This window comes from Cololabis saira, chromosome 6 (genome assembly GCF_033807715.1).
Source record: "Cololabis saira isolate AMF1-May2022 chromosome 6, fColSai1.1, whole genome shotgun sequence".
Classification (NCBI taxonomy): domain Eukaryota; kingdom Metazoa; phylum Chordata; class Actinopteri; order Beloniformes; family Belonidae; genus Cololabis; species Cololabis saira.
In genome coordinates this window covers 35250296-35272811 of record NC_084592.1, presented here as the reverse complement: position 1 = coordinate 35272811, position 22516 = coordinate 35250296, and the positions used below count along the sequence as shown (strand labels likewise).

Here is a 22516-nt window from a genome sequence, read left to right as displayed (position 1 = left end):
TCAAAGTGTCTACAAGCGAAAACAGCGTCAAAGTGTCTACAAAGCGTTCCTGTCAAGTGTTGTAGTTGCTGTGAGGTGTCCACACTGGAAGGAAAAACCTTCAAACAAAAACCACAGATACTGTAAGTAATAATGTAGTAAGTACAGTTAATTCTAGGTAAAAAAAAAGGGTAAATATAGAGTATAAAGGTTATATTTAAACTTTATCCAGAACACAGAATGCATTACCCATCAGAGCAACACAGATACATTTCCAGCCAAAATAAAAAGCTCCAGAGAGTGTATTTAAGAGTTCAAAAGTGATCTCATTCATCAATAGCCCTTTAACTTTAAAGTCCGGTTTTCTTCACCGTGTTTCAGTGTCTTTATGTACCGTAGTTACGTTCTTTTCAGCTTGCTGTCCACCAGCAGAGTGCCGGATCAGCTGTTTTGTCTGCTTCAGAGCGTGAAAAAATATGGATATTTTATCTTTTTGAACCTTAATTTATTGAGGTGAAGTTTATTTGTAAAATATTTGGTTTTGTCTGGTTTGAAGCCGATTTAAGGTGTTTTTCTTGTACATTTAAAATATTTCCATTGTTACTACTACTGATGAGCCTAAATAATTATTGTTCATTCATTGACTGTTAAGTATTTTATTGCATACAATAAATTAACATAAGAATAAGTATGACTTTATTAATCCCCAAATGGAGATGTTTATTCAGAGATTTGTCATTACATGAATAAAAAAGTTTTGAATCTGAATCCCATTCACTAATGCCCAGGCTACAGTATAAAGCTTGAGAGCATTCTTAAAGACTAGTTACGTGAACATGTTAGGAGGCAGCATCAGACACAAGCAGGGGTGGATAATCCAGGTGCCATAAAATAAAAATCCAGTCCAGCAGTTGTTCCAACCAATCACTAAAGCAGCTCCTCTGCAGGTAGATGGTCGTTAGTGAAAACAACTGTTCTAAATGTACAGGCTGATCCAGAAACATGGTGGGGTTTTAACTCTATGGCACCTGGATTATTCACCTCTGGACACAAGCTGGTGATGGTGCTTATGAGATGTTGGACGGGTGGGACGGATGAGTATGGACAGTATACCCACTACAAAAAATTAGACTACACCACTGAATGCATTTGTCGGATTGTTAGTAAAAAATGTTTTTTAAGATGTTTAATGATGTTTACCAATGTTATTTTTAGTGACAGTGTCACCATGAATGAATGAGAAAGGAGAGAAATTCTGCCGAAGAGGACTAATATTACCAAATGTGGAGCGTGAAAAAGTAGGGAAGAGGAGAAAAGACAGTGATGGGTGCAGTTTGGAGTGTGTGGTGTGTTGCAGTGTATGTGAATAAATGTATAATGCGTTGTGCTCGAAAGAAGAGATATAAGACAGCCAGGTATTTGTAATCAGAAAAGGACAGAAAAAAAGAAGAGGGGGGGTGTAGTCTGTTGAGGATGCATGTAGTCCTGTGAGAATAATGAAATGTCAGGGGGAGGGCAGTGTTGATATATATAAATGACATATACATAATATGTTTGACTGCTCTTACATATTTAAGTATACCAATATTGAGTCATGCAGTCAAATATACATATTATACTTTTTTTTTTGTGTTACACAACGCCACCTGGGGGAATTTCACCCCTAGGAAATTAGTTAAGGAAACAGGTTCATTGCACTCATGACAACAGAGTAGATCTAAAATATAAAAAGATATATTTTTATTACACTCAATTATTTAAAAAAAGACAAACAATTTAGTATACAACACTTAGTTTTTCTGACGCTACAACACTTAACATAGATACGCTTCACACAGAAGTGCTTTGCCCTATGTGTTAAAATCAAAGAAGAAACATCAGTGGCTCTATAAAGTCATTTATTTATTTTTTAACAGATTTGAACAGATACAGTGCTAGCCATTTACATCCACTTGGCAAGAACATTTGCCAACCTCTCTGTCGCAGACATGCGCATGGAGCTCTCCTTGAAAAACATGATTTTCAAATTGTTCTTTAATGAAATATAAAAGTTAAAAGAAAAACATACAAGTGTTGTGAAATATAAAGATTATAGGTGAAATAAAGAATTTTAATCTTGACAAACATTCATGAACGAAAAAATAACTCATCAAAAACACGGACCAGTCCACCCAGTTAAAATCAGTTAAAAGTTAAAATCAGTATTTCATATACGTGAAGAAATAGACGTAAATCACATGTTATTAAGGACCCGTAAACTTTTCATGATTTTGTCAAAAATATTTACAGTGACTTACAGCAACAACAAATATTGAATAAAAATATATTTAAAAGGCCTTACATTTTCTTGACTTATAATTTCATCACAAGGCTGACTGAGGGCGGAACCATGTTTGGAAGTATAAATGTGGGTTTGAAGACCCTCCTTTAGACCTCTCACTCTGGAGTTCATCACACTAAATCATGAGCTTTATTTGATTTAAATGTCCCTAAATGCATGAATTAACCCCAACTAGAACAGTTTTGGGTTAATTTGTAGCAGTGAGCTCTTCAGGATGTTCTAGCGCCTCCATGTGGAACAGTTGCTGAGCTGTAGGACTTATCTCAGGAATGACGATGGATCTGGATGATTGATACCTCTGTGGAACCTTCACAGCCAATAAAATCTACGGTAGTTCATGAATCCATGTTGCTTCAGGTGTTATCCAATCAGAACGTTAGAAATGCCTTTTAATGCTCCTTACAAATTAGGTATAAATTAGTTCCTGAACCTGACACGTCTGGGGAGTGGTGGCCTAGTGGTTAAAGTGGTGGGTTTGGTGTGCTTATTGTTGGAGTTTCATATAAGTGGAGATGGTGTTTATAGGGTTTGGTGTACTGCATGTTCAATGTATCACAGTTTTTGTGATAAAAGTTCAATGTCAAGTGCAAGTGGGTGTTTCATTGTGAAACCCAAGAAGAATGAGACTTTTGAGCCCTCAGCAACTCCACTAATCTGGCTTTTGTACATTGGGGCCACTTCAAGCCTCAGATGTTGGGTACAGGCCAGAATTCTGTTATTGTTCACTTCGCCTGTGACCCTGAGGAGACGTTCCTTCACTTCTTCCTCTTCCCATATTCTGCCATTTCCCCACATGGAAGTGATTTGTTCCTGGTCAGCCTTAGTGCACCTTTTGATTTCACCGATATCCACCAGCCGCTGGTAGCCGAGCTTCTTCCCCAAGAGGAAATGGACTTTGGGACTCTTGCCATTCCACACGTCCTTCATCACTTCGTGATAAGAGGCCTTCATCTGTGAGATGTACTTTGCCAGACCTTTATATACTGAACCATGTGGGTGTGGCCACAATAGTACAACAGCAATGAAGAACAGTGACAAACTGTCATTTTGTTGAACCTGTTCCCCAAGAACTTGTGAAAGGATACTGAGCAGATCTTGGTGTGACAGAAGGACGTTGAAGTTCAGTTTGATGCAACTCAACACAACATTGGCATAGATGAAGTTGATTCTCTCCCTCACAGTTGGGTTGTGTTCAGGACGAAAAATATATTTATACCTAGTGACGATCTGCTCCATTTCTTCAGCCGAGGTGTTTGTGGAGAGGTGACTCAGAATGCCAGAGAAGGTGTCTGCTTTTCTACTTTCAAGGAACTGTCTCATCTGCAAGAGTTTCATCCCGGCACTCATCATTTTATTCTTTAAAATAGACGCAGAATCTGTTTTGCAGAAAACCTTTGCATATTCAATGAGACATCTAAAAAGCTCATTTTGGGCCACTTCCTCACGTCTGTCTTTCATGCCAAATCTGGAGCTCAGATTCACGTGGAGATTGTCAAGGAAGTCAATGTTCATCTTCATCCTGTACTTGAGGTTGGACAGTAGATCTTCAAACTCTTTGAGAATGTGGTAGTAGGTTTTGTTTTTGCTGATCCGTGGATCATTCTCTTCCACTTCCTGAATTTTAATGTCTCCAGAGAGAACCTGGCTCATTAAGTCATGGCGGACGCCGTCTGGAGAAAAAACAGGAATCTTCTTGAGCATGTCAATGATGAGTACTCCAACGTGGACTTCTCCCAGACACCCTGATGTGTTGATAGGGCATTGGTCTCCCTTAACCTTTGACCTATATGCTGACTCCTTCTTTGCGAGTCTCTGTGTTTCCTGAAACCCTTCCATGGCAGACTGGGCCACTGTGAGGAAATTGCCCAGGTCTTTGGGTCTGACGGGCTCTTCCCTGTTGCTGGGAATGTAAATCCTCAGTTCGTGCTTCAGCACTTGTGCTGATGTGTCTGCAATATAAGAGCTGTCCTTGGAGAGATCTCTTGCTTGCTTTGCCCAAGATTTTGCTTCAGAGAAATCCTTCTTTTTCAGGTAGTAGTACCTGGCCAGCAGCTGAGACACAATGGCGTCTTTCTGAAACCTTTTAGATGCGTTTTGTAGCACCAGCTCCTCCATTCCAGGTGATGCACTTGCAATGTCTTGAATGAGAGGAGAGAACTGACATTCGTCTTCTGATGAATAATATCTCTTCACCAAAATGTGGCGAACATCTTGCAGGAGATTGTCTTTGCCTTGTATGCTCTCATAAAACTGGCTTGTGGTCAGCAGGAGGTTGGTGATTTCTGCTTTTGAACTTACACCTGTTGTCGTAAGTTCATGCAAACACTCTTTTGAGATACTTGAGTGGATCATTTTCACAGCGTTGAAAACGACTTTACCTTCAACTGTGCAGCGGGTGATGAAGTTGGAAAATTTACCAAATGCATCTTCAACTTTGATGTTTCCACAAACAGGCTTCGGTTGAAGGTCAAGAAAGTCTTCACACAAGGAGATGGAGAGAGCCGAACCCTTGCAGTACACATCCAACAGAGCCAAAACAGCCAAGAGCTGTGCATGCTTCTTGCTCCAGTCAAAGCTCTTGAGAGTTTTGCGGACAATACCTTGAATGTACTCTTTTTTGAAGTTCTTCTTCATGATCATGAAACCATAGAAGGTTTCTGCGTTTTTGTGTGTTTGCTCTATTTCTTTGAGTTTTTCCTCAAACCTCTTCTGTTCCTTCTCAGAAAGATCGTTCCCAATAAAAATGGTATCTGAAGTTGGTTCAGTCGACTCGGAGAACTCGGACCTCATGCAGTTCAGGAGAATCACCTGTGGAGATTTGGACTGAATGTCCTTCTTGGAACATTCTTTTTCAATGAGCTGCTGCAAGTATAAAACTTTTTCCATGTCATCAAAGTCATCAATCATCAGTAACACGGGGATCCTTGGCTTCTGCTCCTCATGTTTACACATTAAAAGCTTGACCACCTGATCAGCTACTTCAGCAAAGACTGAACTGTGGTTCCTGAGGACAGCACAGCGGAAACGCTCCCGGAGAGCCCATAATACATGCATGGACAAGGTTGTTCCACCACATCCAGGTACATGAAAGAGGTTGAGCAACACACAGGCTTTTCTGAGGGAGCACAAGTCTTGTATGAGTGTGTTCGTGATGTAGTCAAACTTGTCTCGTTTGATGAAAGATACCGACCCAGGCTGCTCTGAGAAATAGAAATTCCACCAGGACACTTTCCCTCCTTTGTAGAAGTTCTCCTCGATGGCAATTCTGTCCTCATTCTCTCCATTGCATTGGTTAACACTGAGGACATCTAAGGTGTCCAGGCTACTCTCCAGTTTCTTCTCAAGCAGCACACTACTTCCCCCACCACAGGGTAAAAAACGGGCTGTTCTCCTGTGCTTTGACCAAAGACTGAGGATTGTGCCGTTGACCTCTGCAAAACTGAGTTCATAGATGCATCTGCTAGAGATGTTGATTGCACACCGAGCTTCTATTAGATCCCTCCAAGAGGTGAATGCTTCTTCACTGTCACAGATACAGAGGATTTGGCCTGTTCCCCTGAGTTCCTGCAAAAATATACTGAAAGTCTCAACAAGGGGGTCCATCCTTTCCCTAACTGTCGACAAAAGTACGAAAATCACAAGGAACCTCTTGTTTGGAAGAACATCTTTCCGACACAGGAAGGAAATCACATTGCGAACGGAGCCTCCCTTGTCCTTCAGCCACTGGTCAGTGTCGGAGGGTGCCTCCCGATCAAAACCTCCATTGCAGAAAACCCAACTGGTGTTTCGAGTTAATCTCAACTTGTTTGCGATGTCCTCAATTCCCTCTGTGATTTTGTACATTCCTGGTGAATGTGGGATCACTGCCATCTTCTGGTCGCAGTAATGCTGTAACCCATGTTTGGCTGATTCTGGATCAAAATCCAAAACAGCTGTTGGGTTGAGCTCTATGAAAAATTCAAGACACTCGAGATGACTCGGGTGGGATTTGTTGGTCACTACCACGTAGCATTCAAAGTGTGACTTGTCTAAACAAGAAGCGCCACCAGTTATCATTTGGCTCAGCCTAGAACCTTGAGTACTGCTCTTTATCCCCCTCAAGTGTTTTTCCTCTGCCTGTTTGCGGCGCTCTGATAGCTGAGCTATGCCGTCAACAAATTTTCCAAACTCCACCCCAGGTTTGGCTGATGTAGTTGGTGCCAAAAGATCCCTGGTGCTACCGCCCTCTCTGATGTAGAAATGCTTCGAGGGCTGTGATCCAAGCTCATTTCCTTTTTTCTTGCCTTTTTTTGTGTTATAAGTGTGAAAGATGTTGTCCTTACAGCTCATATACTCGGAAGCGATGTCCACTTCAATCACACATCTGTCAGATGATGTTGTGTTTTTGTTGAGAACCTCAACAAATCGAGGAGGTTTGATGCAAATCTGAGCAGCGTCTTTGTGTTTGTGCTCAAAGTAACCATCGATGGCTGTTTTAAGTTGACGTGTAAAGGCCTCTCTGTCCTTGACAACCACTCCCAACACCTGACCATGTGGCTCGTCAGCTATTCCGAAGTGTATGGTGCCATTGGTGCGGCTATTCATGCAGGCAGCTCCAAAGCGAATGACTTCTTTAGTGAACTTATCAAACTTAGTTTCATCAGAGGTATTGGTGAAAGCTTTGTACTCATGGCAGGGTTCAATCAAGTCCAAGGCACCTGACTCTGTCACACTAAGAATACTGCCTTCTATGTATCTAAACGTGTCATGGTATCTACCGAATGGATACGGTCTGAATGGTATTCCAGGCTGTCTGCCTTGTTTTGGCGGATTGTCGGGAATGTCTTCACCCTCCGCTGAGAGCAACTTGCGAGCCCATTGTATCTGTTCCTCTCTGCTCCGGGCAGAGATGTCTGGTGGAAGAAGATCCTGACACGAAACACAAAAAAGTGCTTTTAGTTTCCCACATTTCCAGATTAAATGAATAGTTGCAAACCCCTCTTTTAATCGTAATTTGTGTGCGTGTGTAAAAACATAATAAAAATCATCTGATTGTAATCATTTTTGAATGACTTGGGAAGAAATTTGCACGATTTCAAGTTCCGTCTACAGTATTTGCTGATGACACAGTAATTTAGTCTGTTGCAGCTGTTAACCAGGCTCTTGATGAGCTTCAGACTGATTTTCATCAGCTCATTAGGTCCTACATTTGAAGAAGATAACATTTATTATTATTTCAAAACATTGTTCTCCCCCCACATAGAACATCTGTTAAAAGGAACCCTGGCTATTAAGACATGTAGGTCTTAAAAGATAAATGTTGGTATCAATTATAACAATGTGATATAAAAAACCTTTTTGATGTCTTCGTTTTTATAAAATTTGAAAATATAATTTAATTCGTAGGTCGCCATTGTTGTTTACACCGCAATGCATTATGGGTAGTGACGTCAGACGGTGGCTCCTGCTAACCCCCGTCCACTGTTTTGACACCCAGAAAACAGATGAAAACACAGCTAAACAGGTGACGGCGCACCAGAAACACAGATCAAAACACAGCTAAACATTAAAGGTATTGTGACATCATTTTTAACATGCTTTTAACACTATTAAAAGTCTTGGCCAACATCCCTCAAATGTGTCTAAAAGAGTGTAACAAGAAAAACTTCACTCTTAGTACTCTTTTCCTGGCTTTTTATTACAGTGTTTTTTTGCGCCGTGAAAAATGCTTCCTTTCCCCCCTTTCCTGTCAATCATTGCTCCGCTCCTCCTCCAAACCTCCTCCAGCCCAGCCATACGCTCACAGCGGCGTCGGAGCGACAGGCGAAGCATGCACGGAAGAGCAGCAGGGAGAACCACAGCAAACAATCATAAAAATAAAGGCATGCAAGCAGCACTGTCCCCTTATCTTAAGTCCAGTCAGTGGCCGCGGGTCTTCTTAGCAGTTTTCCTCCGGTGATTAGAACAAAAGACGCTCTAAACAGCTCCATGTTAAGCCTCATTTATGGTTCCGCGTTAAATCGACGCAGAGCCTTCGGCGTAGGGTTCAGCGTATGGTGCGCGTCGCAGCGTAACCCTACGCCGTAGGTTCTGCGTCGGTGTAACGCGGAACCATAAATCAGCCTTTATGGTGCGCTGGAGAGGAGCGGAGGCAGGGAGCTGGGTGGAGGGGGCGGTGATTTAGCGGGCCGTTACGTAACGGCCCGCCACCAAACCAGATGAGCCGTTTTTGCACAGTTATGCGGAAAATCCCAGAAAGCACACAATACACTGAATGTTAAAAGTTTGTTGTTTTTTGGGTGTAATTGATGTCAAGACACCCAACAAAACACAAAAAATCAAGAAAAATTTGTTTTTCATGTCACAATCCCTTTAAGGTGACGGCGCACCTACAAAAAAGTAAAAAAAAAAAAAAAAAAGTGCCGCACCATACAGCATGAACTACAAAAACACCATAAAACTCAGATAGACTAACAGACCACACGTTTCAACTAGCAGATAGCCGATGCTACAATAAAAACCCCAGCCAGATCTGGCGTCATTAAATAAAATAAAGATGTTCTTGCCTATTTGAAGCGAAGTCTGCGCCTCCCGTTTCGTCAAAGTCCCGGGCCAGTCCCCTCAGCCTCTGGGCTGTCATCACCCAGCACCGAAGCCGGTTTTAGGGGGGGGCAGGGGTGGGCTATGCCCACCCAAACGTGCATATTGCCCACCGGCGTCTCCATCCCGGCGGCGGCGGCGAGCGGAGAGCGGGTGGCGGTGCGCTGCGGGCTCTAAAGCCCCGGCTACGCCGTCTACGGCGTAGGCTACGCCGTCTACGCAGGAGCCTAATGCACTGGTAAGATGCGCACGACATTGATCATTTTTGCAGATCTCCCGTGCATCACAGAACTTTGATCCAGTTTGCCTGAACCGAGACGTCTTATGGGCTCCCTCGTCAGCCTCCACGGCCGGGAGAGTGCTGCTCATCTATGTTTTGGATACCTGTCCCAGTTAAACTAACGCGGCTTATCTTCCCAGAGCCACCGCTCTACGTCATCGCCCCCAGAATGCATTGCGCAGGTAAAACATGGCGCCTCCCGCAGGTCAAAATATGTGATAAACATAGTAGATTTTTAAAGCAATTAGATTATTTTATGTGTTTCTAACAACATATTTTAGTATAAGAGAACAATTGTGGCTAATTAGGGACTACATGTCTTAATAGCCAGGGTTAAAAAAGCTTGAAGCTGTGTTTGGACCTCCAGCTGTCCTTTCGGCCCATTGGGTTCAAACCTGTAAACAAAACGTTACACGCTGGAAAGACTGGATCAGAACTCCTCCCAGACCATGAGAGTCTTCTGAGGTCAGACAGCAAACACCTGAGTCTGCGCCGCTGAAGGAACCCTCAATGACCCTTCCTTTTTTCTTCCTGTGTGCCTACCTGCCACATGACTTTAGTTCTAGTTTTTATTTGTGCAAAAACACAATAAAGTTGTTTCTGTAATTACCGTATTTTCGCGACCATTCGGCGCACCGTGTGGAAAGGCGCACCCTCATTTTTGTGTGTCATTTTTAGATTTAAAACATACATATGGCGCACCGACCCAAAAGGCGCAGTCTACAGAGCAGAGCTGCACACACGCGTGCCGCAAAACACGCCGGCCGGAAAACACACACACCCGCTGCAGAACGCACACACATGCAGAACGCACACACAAGCACACAAGCGCTTATTTAAAAAATAGAGCGGGAGCAAAACCTCTGTTTCTGCATTAAAGAGCTCCGCTAATTCAGCTGCGCCAGTCCGAATTTCCTCGGTGTCAGTCACTTTCTGCACAACAGTAAATAAACTTTTCATACCCCGTTTTGCGGATCCTCCACCGCGCAGAGCCCGTCTCTCCCCAGCGGGGTGGAGCAGCGCGCGTCACAGCGGCTTTAACCGGGAATGTGACCTGTTCGGACCGGCTGGGACCGAAGCCACAAACCTGTATGGGAGCAGGGGCTCCCGGGGAAAGACCAGCGGCATTTCGGCCGGATCTGCCCCGGGGATGGTGCGCCCTGGCCCGGCAAACCCGCGGCGGGAGCCTGGCGGCTCCTGAGCGCATCCTCTGCATCTTGGTTAGGCTACCGGAGATCAAACCGACAGATTTGCCTGAAAATCTCGCAGGGTGAAGTTGATCCGACCTGGGACAGACCCCTGAATAAATAAAGGTAAGAAAATAAACGTTTCATACCCCGTTGTGCTGCGTTGTGCTGCGGATCCCGACCGCGGCGGTCCCGGGTCCCGGGTCCCGCGTCCCGCGTCCCGGGTCCCGCTCCGCGCTGGTCCCGGGTCCGCTCCCCGTCTGCTCCCCCGCGCTGGACCCGCTCACACACGCGCTGTCGGGGAGCCGGTACCGGGGTTTGTATCCGACAGGAGCTCCAGTCCGAATTTCCAGACCTGTCTCAGCCACCTGATCATCATCATCCCTTCATCCAGCCCCCCCTTTCCATTCGTCCTTATAATGACTCCGGCTGGAAACGTCTTATGCAAAGTTTTTCTTTTAAAAATCACCATAGGTTTCTGTCCATCAGCTGCGCCAGTCAAGCACTACATAAATGAGAATCTGTGTGTGTCGCCGCGAATACACACCCGCGCATGTCGGGGTCCGGTACCGGGTTTGTAACCGACAGATTTGGCTGCAAATTTCGGAGGGTGAAGCTGATCAGACCTGAGACAGACCCCAGAAATCTCTGCTCGCAAAGCGGCCGGGAACCAGGTCGATTGGACCGCTTGGGGAACCAGGAAGTCGGGTTGCAGCAGCGCCCATCACCGCGCTGCTCCAGCCGCTGCTTTAACCGGGGAAAGTCACCGGTTCCGACATGCAAAACACACGCGCGCTGCAGAACAAGTGTGCTTATTTAAATAGAGCGGGAGCAAAACTTAGTTTGATTGTATTTTATTTCACTTTACACATCAAGCAAATCCTTAAAAGTTTTCATCTTCTGTTTCGCATTAAACAGCTCAGTGGATGGTCTCATTCAGCTTCACCCGCCCCCTTCTCCCTTTACCGTTCTCATGGCCGGCCTTACATTACCGTAATTCAGGTAATAGACACGGCGCACCGTTTCTTAAGGCGCCCGGCACATTTAAAAAAAAAAAAAAAAAAAAAAGTTGCGCCTTATGGTCGCGAAAATACGGTACTTACTTTAGATGCTCCCTGATCTGCCATGACAGCACCACCTCCTTCTTCACGGGTATTGATCAGCGATACTACAAGAACCATTCAGAAGCAGTGATCAGTGGGAGCAGACAGACTCCTGAAGATGGAGGCAGGTTTCAGTCTCACCTTCAGCTCATCCGTAAAGACTTCTCCTTCACAGACGCAGTCGATGCTACACAGAAACAAGACGAAGATCAAAATCAGGATCAAACAAGCGTGAATCAAGGAACTGGATGAACTCTTATCCTTGACTACACCAAAACCAGCATGGTTCCAGAAATAAAGATAGTTTACCCACTCTGAGTAGAGGAGTCCCCCAGGTCTGAAGCCCAGCAGTCCGACAGGTTGGCCTGAACGCTGGACAGGTTCAAGTCTTCCAGCCAGTAACTGGGTTCTAAGATCCCGGTTGCAGCTTCAAAATATGCCGATGAACACTCTGGCGAGAGAAAAACGACAGACGAAGAATGGAACCATGACATGGATAAAAGTAATCAGGTGTGAGCATGTCACTACATATGCCAACAACCCAACTTCTACCGATGCCTAGGGTCCGGATCCGGACCTGCGTTTCATCCACCAACCGATAGGGTCTGGATTCAGACCTGCGGTTCCTTTTCCTTTTTCAGACTGATGAATGAGGGAGAGTGGAACCAACCAGACGTTGGAGCCGCTGGACAGGTCATTCCAAAACTGGAGGAAATTACCCAGCCAAGAAATTTAAAATATTCCATGTACAAAATATTAAAGCATATGGTTGTTGAGTAAATTGTACTTCTACTGACACATTATTGTTTGAAAATATTTTTTTTAGCACCAAATTTGTCTAAAGTACCCCCAGAAATGCAATTTTTCTCTCATCCCATCCCCTTCATCACCAGACTGAATCTAATGGCCCTTTTCCACTAGTACCACCTCAGTTCGCTTCTACCCGCCACGCCCCCGTCTTGCGCTTTTCCACTACGGGCCAAGGCGGGCCGAGCCATGCCAAGCCGATAATTTTTCTGTAACCATTCTGCCGAGGTTCTAACCGGGCTGAGCCGGGACTATTTCTGAAGTCACCACCCTCCGCGCCACTGATTGGTCGGGGGGCGGGGCCGTCAGACGTTTGAATCAGGAAGCGGGAGTCAGCGCGAGAGAGCGATTCGCGGCTCGCGGCGATTTTATTATACAGCGCAAACGTCTGTTTGGTGATCCAACACTGAGGTGCAGATGTTCATAAACCTGGTGGCTGAGGAGAGAATTAAAAAGGGATGTAGACGGGCTGTTTTACTCTCAGCCGCTCGCGGCTCCAGCTGATTTCTGATCAGCGCCGACACGAACAAAGCGGTTGCGCAATCGAGTACGTCACAGCAGCTTCACCCCAACCTGCCCGCTTCTCCCCTGGCTGTGGAAAAACAAACGGGGACAAAACGGGTAGAGGCGGGTAGAGGCGGGTAGAGGCGGGTAGAGGCGTGACGAGCCGAGTCGGGCTGAGTAAGTACTAGTGGAAAAGCGCCATAAAGTAAAACGGTTAAAATACAATTAAAATGTCCTTTCCTTTGTATTATTCTGTTAATGTTTCTTTTTCTTCGTAGAAACATTTGTTTTAATAAACATAATATTTTGAATATTAATTATTATGACAGGAATCTGTGTCCCACAACATGCATGCAACCCTGTTGTAACCTTTTTTAGTGGTAGAAGAAGAAAACAGTGGGTCACATGGGGAAGGTGGCTCAGTTGGTAGAGCGTTCGCCCATGAACCTGAAGGTCAGTGGTTCAAACCCTAGTTCCGCCTGTGTCCACCAAAGTGTCCTTGGGCAAGACACTGAATCCCCCGGTTGCTCCCGGTTGTCAGGCCAGCGCCGTTGTCTATGGCAGCTCCACCGACGACCGGTGTGTGAATCTGTGCGTGTGTGGGTGAATGTTTGCAGTGTAAAGCGCTTTGGGGCTGTAGGAGTACAGCTGGAAAGCGCTATATAAGTGTAAGCCATTTACCATTCACATGACACAGTGGAATCGCCACCAGCTCAGGTAGAGCAAAGGTTTGTCCTCTCTTCTATTGTTCATATTTTTACAACATTGTCAGCCTCGCTGGAACGTCTCACTCTCCCTCAGGATTAAAACAAATGCATTCATTATTTTTCTTTACGAAGTTACTTCAGTAAGATTGTTCTATTGTTCAATAGTAACAGCTAGCTAAGAAGTTAATTTCTATTCCTGAGAACAAGCTAACTTTAGCATGGCTGCATCCGAAATCGCATACTTCCACCCTAATGAGTATGCAAAATGAGTATGTGAGTTTTTTTAGTGTGTCCGAAACATTAGTAGGCTACGTACTCAATAGTATGCGCTATCCATACTCATTCTGGAGAAATGTATTAGTGTAGATTGATGGACACTAGCTAAGCAGAAACTTCCCACAATGCAATGCAGCGGTGTTTGGTTGCTAAGTTATACATATATGTCATAAGTATAATATTAGGTATAATAATATTATTATATACGATTAATATTATAATATTCGTATATAATAATATTATATAATCAGGGCTGCACATAATTATTTTGGTCTGGTGCTCAGAGGAGCCCCTGGATATGTGACTTGGGGCTCCAAAAACACGGTGACCCGTCTCGCCGGATCGATAAAAGAGGGATGCAGGAATAAGTTATAGGCAAAACGATATTTATTAACTTATAAAGATGAATTAACAAATTATGGTGTGTGTTAGTCTGTAGAGTCAGTATAAAAGTTACAATTTTTATCGGCCACATTGGGATGCTCACAGCATATTTTGCACCTAGGGTTGCCAACTTTCAGAAATAGAAATAAAGGACGCCCCGATTTCAGCAGCGCAGGAGCCAAAAAAAAGCCCCAAAACTTCTAAACTGCATAAAAATGTGTTTATTTTATATGAAAAAACGTGTTCTTTAATAGCATTGAACTTGCATGACTGTACAGACAGCCAACCATATAGCAGCTGAAATAGCCTCCTATGTTCTGTATGTCCACATCAGCCAAGGTGTAGAATATTGCTTCAGGTGAAGAATATGGTGTAAAAGTTAACTTATTTAGATAATTCAACTAGAATATGGTGTAAAAGTTAACTTATTTCAAATAATTCAACTAAAATTTGGTGTAAAAGTTAACTTATTTCAATAATTCAACTAGAATTTGGTGTAAAAGTTAACTTATTTCAATAATTCAACTAGAATTTGGTGTAAAAGTTAACTTATTTCAATAATTCAACTAGAATATGGTGTAAAAGTTAATTTATTTCAATAATTCAACTAGAATATGGTGTAAAAGTTAATCTATTTCAATAATTCAACTTAAAAGGTGAAACTAATATATTACCTAGTCTTATTACATGCAAAGCAAGATATGTTGAACCTTTATTTGTTATAATTTTGATGATGGAATTGTTTATTGATTTCATAAAATATTCTCTAATTTATTTTTTATTTGGGGTTTTCATAAACTTTGAGCCATAATCAGAGAGCAGCGTCTTGCTGGTGCAGGTAACTGCATGCAGTGACGGACGCTGGCTGATTTATGGTTCTGCGTTGCACCAACGCAGGGCTTACGGGGTAGAATACGCGAGAACGCGAACGTACGGTACGCGTCGCCGCGTAACATCATGCAGCCACTTCTCGGCGAACACACGTTTTCTGTTCGATTCGGGTAGTGGTTCAGTTTGGCGTCTCTTTGTAGTTGGTGGTGGTGGAACGCCAAAATAATTACTTAATGGCGCTTGCTTCTTGGACATTTTGACGAGACGTGTTGGGGTTTGTTCAGTAAAGCTGTTTGTGATGATAGATCCTTACCTCTCTTCCTGCCCAACCCACCGCCGCAACAAGCATGTAGGGGGAGTAAGGACGCGCTGTGATTGGCCAGTACCAACTTTGAGTGGCAGTTCTGCGGAAAAGCTCTCGCAATAGATTTTTTAATATTAGTATTCTGGTCTGGCCACAACCAATAATATGAGCCCCAGCTGTTGGTACGCAAAAGCGCTTTGTAGCACAAGATTGACAGCGCACTGTGGATTTTGACGGCGCATGCGCTCTGGCGGCCCACTTATGTGCAGCCCTGTATATAATGTCATCTTGTTTCGGACAGAATAAATGGGAAATAGCGGAGCGGAGCACTGCTACTGCGGCTACTGTTGCTGTGACACGTCACTTCCTCCCAACGGCAGGAAGTGACGCGTGCGCTCTTAATAGTACGTCCGAATTAATGCATACTACTGATATTTACTCAAAAGTGTGCCGAACTTAAGTATACTTTTTAGTATATACTGTTTAGTATGGCATTTCAGACGCACCGCATGACTTTGCAAATCTGTTACTGTGATTAGAGTCTCTTCTAGTTGACTCATAATTTAAATACTATTTATTTATACTTCAATTAAATAATTTGCAAAATTTAAACTACTTAAACATACTGTACTACTGAATTATAATCATAAAAGGGGAATTAAATTAAAGGAGCATGAGGCTCCTTTTAAGAAATGAGACTCTCTAGCGCCACCCTTCGTCACAACGGCCGCCGGGGGTACTGCAGCCAACAGCGAAGCCGGCACGGGAGAACGGGGAGAACGCACATGCAGCGTCATGTGACGTCACATCCACAGCCCAGCGCAGGAAATTCCGGTCCGGAATTGCAGCACATTTTGCAGCACACAGCCTGTTCAAGGCAACGGAGAGATACACTAGAGGGCTCATTCTTTTGGGTTTGGAACGCTTCATTTTTTGCAGGCTTTGCAGGTCTTTTTCTAGTGTGTGAACTGGCGGGTGTCAACTTGCATTACAGGGCATTATCGCCATCATTTCCTTCCCAAGGCAAAGGCCCAAGACCCACTGAAAACGGGTCTGCGACCCACTTTTGGGTCGCAACCCACCAGTTGAGAACCACTGCTCTAGAGCCTCTAGGTCAGGGGTGTCGGACTCCAGTCCTCGAGGGCCGGTGTTTTAGATGTGTCCCTGCTTCATTGCACCATGATACAAGTGACTGTGTCATCAACAGAACTATCCAGACTTTGATGACAAGCTGGTGATGATGATTAATTAGAATCAGGTGTGTTAAAGCAGTGAAACATCTAAAACATGCAGGACATCGGCCCTTCTGGGATTCACTTTGACACCTGTGCTCTAGGTCTTCTTGAACATCTAGTTCATTCAAAGCATCTAGTACCTCTAGACCAGGGGTGTCCAAAGTCGGTCCTCGAAGGCTGGTGTCCTGCATGTTTTAATTGTTTCCCTGCATCAACACACCTGATTCTAATTACTCACGGCCACCGCCCCCCATAACCATATCAGAAATGACACCACCCACGACTTCCTATGCTAAACCATTCAAAAGTTATAGCAGAAAAGCCTGGAATGTATGAACAAATATATGTCTAAATGATCAATAAAAAGACTTGTGAAAAAAAAAAAAAAAGTTATAGCAGAAAAAAGGGACAACCAATCAGAAGAATGGGCGGGGCTAATTCAGGCCAATGAAGGTCAAGGACTCCATACAGAATCTGATGACACCACCCACGACTCTCTATGTCAAACCATTCAAAAGTTATCCCTCTACCGCACAGCGTTGCCCTCAGGCAACGCAAAGTTTTCTTAGGCCCCATGTCCAATACAAGTTTCTTTAAATTGTAAAAACCAATTAAAGCTGCAAGCAGCGATGAACGGGCCCTCGCACTCACGGCCACCGCCCCCCATAAGCATATCAGAAATGACACCACCCACGATTTCCTATGTCAAACCATTGAAAAGTTATAGCAGAAAAAAGGGACAACCAATCAGAAGAAGGGGCGGGGCTAATTAAGGCAAATGAAGGTCAAGGACTCCATACAGAATCTGATGACACCACCCACGACTCTCTATGTCAAACCATTCCAAAGTTATAGCAGAAAATCGGGACAACCAATCAGAAGAAGGGGCGGGGCTAATTAAGGCCAACGAAGCTTAAGGACTCATTACAGAATCCCATGACACCACCCACGACTTCCTATGTCAAACCATTCAAAAGTTATGGCAGAGAAAAGTATTCTAGGGGGCGCTGTTGAGCCGTTAGGCCACGCCCATTAATGCAAACCATGAAATATCAAATTTATCACCAGGCCTGCCTTGCATGCAAAATTTGGTGACTTTTGGAGAACTATCAAATATGGACCAATCAGATGAAGGGGGGGCGCGCTTTTTGCCGTCTAGCGTCGCCACGGTAACGCTTTTGAAAGAGAAAAGTAATGCGCGTAGTCGCAGGATGTAGACGCACATTTTGATGTATAACACATCTGGGTTCACGATACGGTTCGGGCCGCAATAACTACGGAAGGAATGGCATAAATTGTGCCAAAATTACACGATTAATTCAAAATGGCCGACTTCCTGTTCGGTTTCGGCCATGGCGCCAAGAGACTTTTCTTTAAGTTGCGACATGATACAGGTGTGTACCGATTTTCGTGTACGTCAAAACGTATTGTGGGGCTTGAGGCGCAAAGTTTTTTCTGTCTGAACCAACCAGATGAAGGGTGGGCGCGCTTTTTGGCGTCTAGCGTCGCCACGGTAACGCTTTTGAAAGAGAAGAGTAATGCGTGTTGTCGCAGGATGAAGACGCACATTTTGATGTATAACACACTTGGGTGCACGTTACGGTTCGGGCCGTATTAACTGCCGAAGGAATGGCATGAATTGCGCCAAAGTGACACGATTCATTCAAAATGGCTGACTTCCTGTTCGGTTTCGGCCATGTCGCCAAGAGACTTTTCTTTCATTTGCGACATGATACAGGTGTGTAGCGATTTTCGTGCATGTACGTCAAACCGTATTGTGGGGCTTGAGGCACAAAGTTTTCTAGGGGGCGCTGTTGAGCCATTTTGCCACGCCCATTAATGTAAACCATTAAATATCAAATTTTTCGCCAGGCCTGACTTGCATGCAAAATTTGGTGACTTTTTGGGCACGTTTAGGGGGGCAAAAAGGCCCTCCTTTCGTCAGAAGAAAGAAAAAAGAAAAAAGAAAAAAAAAAAAAAAATTCCTACAGATACAATAGGGCCTTCGCACTGAAGGTGCTCGGGCCCTAATTATACACAATGCAGGTTACCTGGATCAAACTAATCAATTATTTCTACAATCCAAATCACTAAAATGTCTGGATCTTGTCAGTTTCAATACAGCACAACTAATGTTCAAAGCAAAGAATAATTAATTACCAGGACATATACAGGGGATATTTTTTGGAAGAGAGGGAGGCTACAACCTCAGGGGTCAGTTTAATTTTAAAGTTCTCAACAGACACACAACACTGAAGAGCTTCTGTATGTCGACCTGCGGAGTGAAACTGTGGAACAGCCTGAGCATGGAGCTAAAACAAGGTCAAAACATATCACAATTTAAAAAAAGATACAAAGAAACATTCTATTCAAAATACAGATGCAAATAAACATGTAGATATGTACATTTATACATATGTAGATATATAGATGTCTATTATGGATATAGATATGTTATATGCAGGTATGTATATGGATATATTGAGACCTCACTGAGGAAGAGTAAGATCAGGCCTGAGGATCTTGAGACGCTGCTCTGACTGCGACCTGTGGCGGCAGCGCTGCCATGAAGGTACACACAGGCTGGAGGAGGACAGGACTGCCAGGAGGCAACAACGGAGACTCAGGAGAAACATACCCTTGACTGCCAGTAACACCACCACAACTACAACCTACACATGCCCTACCTGCAATCAAATCTGTGGTTCCAGGATAGGGCTCTTTAGCCACCAACGAACTCACCGCTAAGGACGTAAGTGGACGTCATCATCGGACTCGATGGACAACCATAATCCATATTGACTTGTATTATACGTACAGTATTTGTGTATCTATATCTCTATTAATATATATTGATTTATAGTTATATGTAGATATGTCGATATATAGAGATTTATAGTAATTTTTATGTATATAATTGGAGGTAAATATATGAACCAGTGTATATATAGCATATCTACTCTTATATAGTTATTCAAGTATATTGTTATACCATTGCTGTCTATTATTCTCTATTATATTGTAGTATTATAGTAAAGTAATGATAATGTAATACTATGCATTATAATTACTTCTATTATCAAAGGCAGACCTGCGGTGCCCTGAGGCTCACAGTTTAGAGCAGCTGTCTTGAGTTACCAACCTGTTAGCCAATCAGAAAACAGAACTCCTTTGTTGCCAGGTAGGGTCTGAATTTCAGCCTCAAGTCTTCATCTCCTGTAAGACAAGATTTGAAAACAGAAACATTACAATTTATTTTAGCAATGAAGGGAGGAGCAACCAGGAGGAGCAAGCAGAGGAAGAGGATAGAAATGAAGGAGAGAATAATTCAGGAGGTTTAGATGTGGAGGAGCACTGAGGGAGGAACAGATAGCAGCAACAAAGTGAGTAAGAAGACAATGATGGGAGGGATGAAGAGGAGAAGGCATCAGGTTCAGAAAAAGGGACAGGTACTGAAGATGAAATGATGAAGGCAGCGAGTCAAAGGAACAACCCTCAGTTTCAGCTGAGACAAATGATGTGTTTCTGATCTATTCAAAGTTCCAGAACAGCAACATGAGATGAATGAATGAATGAATGAATGAATGAATTTATTTCGAACATGTATATAAAAATAAACAGTAACATCTTCATATGCACATAGGTTCAAAAAAGGAATAGGAAGAAGTATACACTATTTCCTAGCTCCTACCCCTTTATAACTATTAATTTACATTATTGCTATTATTATATATACACAATATCCATATAAATATAATCTATATAAATACTACGTAAACATGCCTATTACTACATAATTATCCAATATATAGAAAATACAAATATTATATAAATCTATATAAATTTACACTATATAAACTACATAAATATCTCTATAAATATATATGTGCTACATAAATATATAACATATATTACATAACTATAACTATGCCTCTCAACATACTACATAAATATCCACATAAATATCTAAACATATCTTAAGCAAGTATAATATACCATTTTTCCCTATTTTATTTGTTTATCACACTCCTCGTTATCCCATTTCCTCTTTTCCTCTTATATATACCTGTTTATAAATATTTTTTTGTATCTCTTGTACCTCTTGTAACAGATTTATGTTAGTACTTTGTTTCATTTCCTGCTCCAAACTGTTCCACAGTCACTCCACAGTTCGATATGCACATGCTTTTCATTGTTGTTCGTAATGTTTCATAAAATTTAGTTCTCCCCTTAGATTATCTCTCTCTGTGAACATTCCTCTGATATTTTTTGGTAGTACATTATTCCTTGCTTTGGACATTATTTGCGCTGTTGTGTATTTAACCAGATCCATAAATTTCAGTATGTGATGATGATAATAAAACAACCTGCTTTAAGAACAATCATCTATTTCAAGGTTAGACGTGTGAAGCTTAAATAAATAGTCTCGATCCGGTTTGAAGAGAACTAAAACAACAAAAACACTTCCTTGTTCTGTTTGACTCTAGTTTAGTCCGGGATCAAAATTATCGATTATAAACACAACATGGTCCTGAGTCTGCACAAGCGCTGCTTTCAGTCCAGTAAGACGTGGTTCAGCAAGCAGACAAACCTGCTTTTCTGGTACCTGTGAGGCGGATCCCGTCTCCATCACGGACTCGGTGTCTTCCTGAACTCAACAGTTATCTGTAAATGTCCAGTCTTCCCAACTCAGCTGTCCCGGCCGGACCGGAGAGCGGGGCTGGAATGAGGATCGTTTCTTTGGAATCAAACAGGAAGGAACTGATCCGAACTGAAGTCAGCCTCAGGTTCGAGGTTTTTTTCTTTTTTTTTTACCAATTTCCAAACACTTGACACACACACACACACACACACACACCTGCTTTCATAACACCCGAGGGTGCTTGTTATGACCACATCTGAGTCTGCTGGTCTGGTCAGACCTGGGTCTGGAATAGTTGCCAACCGTCCCTTGAAAAACGGAATTGCTCCTTGAGCTGAAAACGGACGCACTTTGTCCCGTATTACTGTGAGAGTAAAAATAGTAATTTAATGCCAATGGAAAATGGCATTAAGCTGTTGAGTTCATAAGTTATTGTTTTCTGTTTTACTACAACTGTAGTCTACAGTCATGGCCTTTGAGGCACCAATATGTTTACAAGTTTTCTACAGACTTTCTGTTCGCACTTTTGTTATTGCACTACAAATGTGCACTATTACAGAATGGATGTTCTGCTTTCTTTCTATGGTTTTATATTAATTTAAACGATTTTAAGTTAAGCAGGACATGTTTCTGTTTAAGACAGATACTTATTTTATTCAGTTAATTTTGTTATTTTGTAATAAAGTGAATTGCTGGATAATAATTTGTTTTCCATGTGTTCATGGCATTATGCATATAATTCAATTCAGGTTCGAGGCAAATAGTTAAAAAATCGTTTCACTCACAAAAAAAGGAGCTGAAAAAATGGGGTTTAAAGCTGCTGACAATAGGAAACAAATAGGGGATCCAGCCTTTCTCTTTTGTCCTGACAAAGGCCATTTTGGCTGAAACGCGTAGACACGCTTTTAAGAGACTAGCCATGCAATAATAAAGGCATTTTATTAACCTTACCCTCATGAGTGCCTCAGTTCTCTGTTTTCAACAAAATAGGGGATCCAATCTGAAACCAACTTCAGTGTAATGATGCAGGAAGAGGAGGGCAGGGCTTCAGAGAAAATGAAACCTAAGCAAATGTTTAAGTTTTATTTTCTCTGAAGTCGTGACAATGGATGAGTTCTTTCTTTTATTATGACAACTGGATAACATCTTTATGATGTTTGAACCCTCGAGGCCCTGGAGCAGATCCAGCTTCCCTCACTGCTTTTATCCAAACTTTTATCCAAATTTCTGAATGAAACAGGTGATAAAGTGGAGCAGACGACATCCAGAATCAGCTGAAGGAGAGAAGATGAAGACAGAAAAGGTTTGTTTCCGAGAGCCTCTTGAAGACAGAGGAGGTTCTTGCTGTGACGTGCTT

At 42.8% G+C, this 22516-nt stretch overlaps 1 protein-coding gene across 1 annotated transcript; it reads right to left on the bottom strand.

Moving 5' to 3' along the window:
- Positions 1-755: 755 nt before the first annotated feature.
- LOC133445622 (sterile alpha motif domain-containing protein 9-like) lies at positions 756-22116 on the bottom strand. Its single transcript, XM_061722945.1, has 5 exons — positions 22106-22116; positions 19660-19724; positions 11779-11920; positions 11611-11656; positions 756-7228 (listed from the first exon to the last, which is right to left on the bottom strand). The coding sequence occupies exons 1-5, from the start codon at positions 22114-22116 to the stop codon at positions 2873-2875; spliced, it is 4620 nt and encodes a 1539-aa protein (XP_061578929.1). The 3' UTR covers positions 756-2872.
- Positions 22117-22516: the final 400 nt, after the last annotated feature.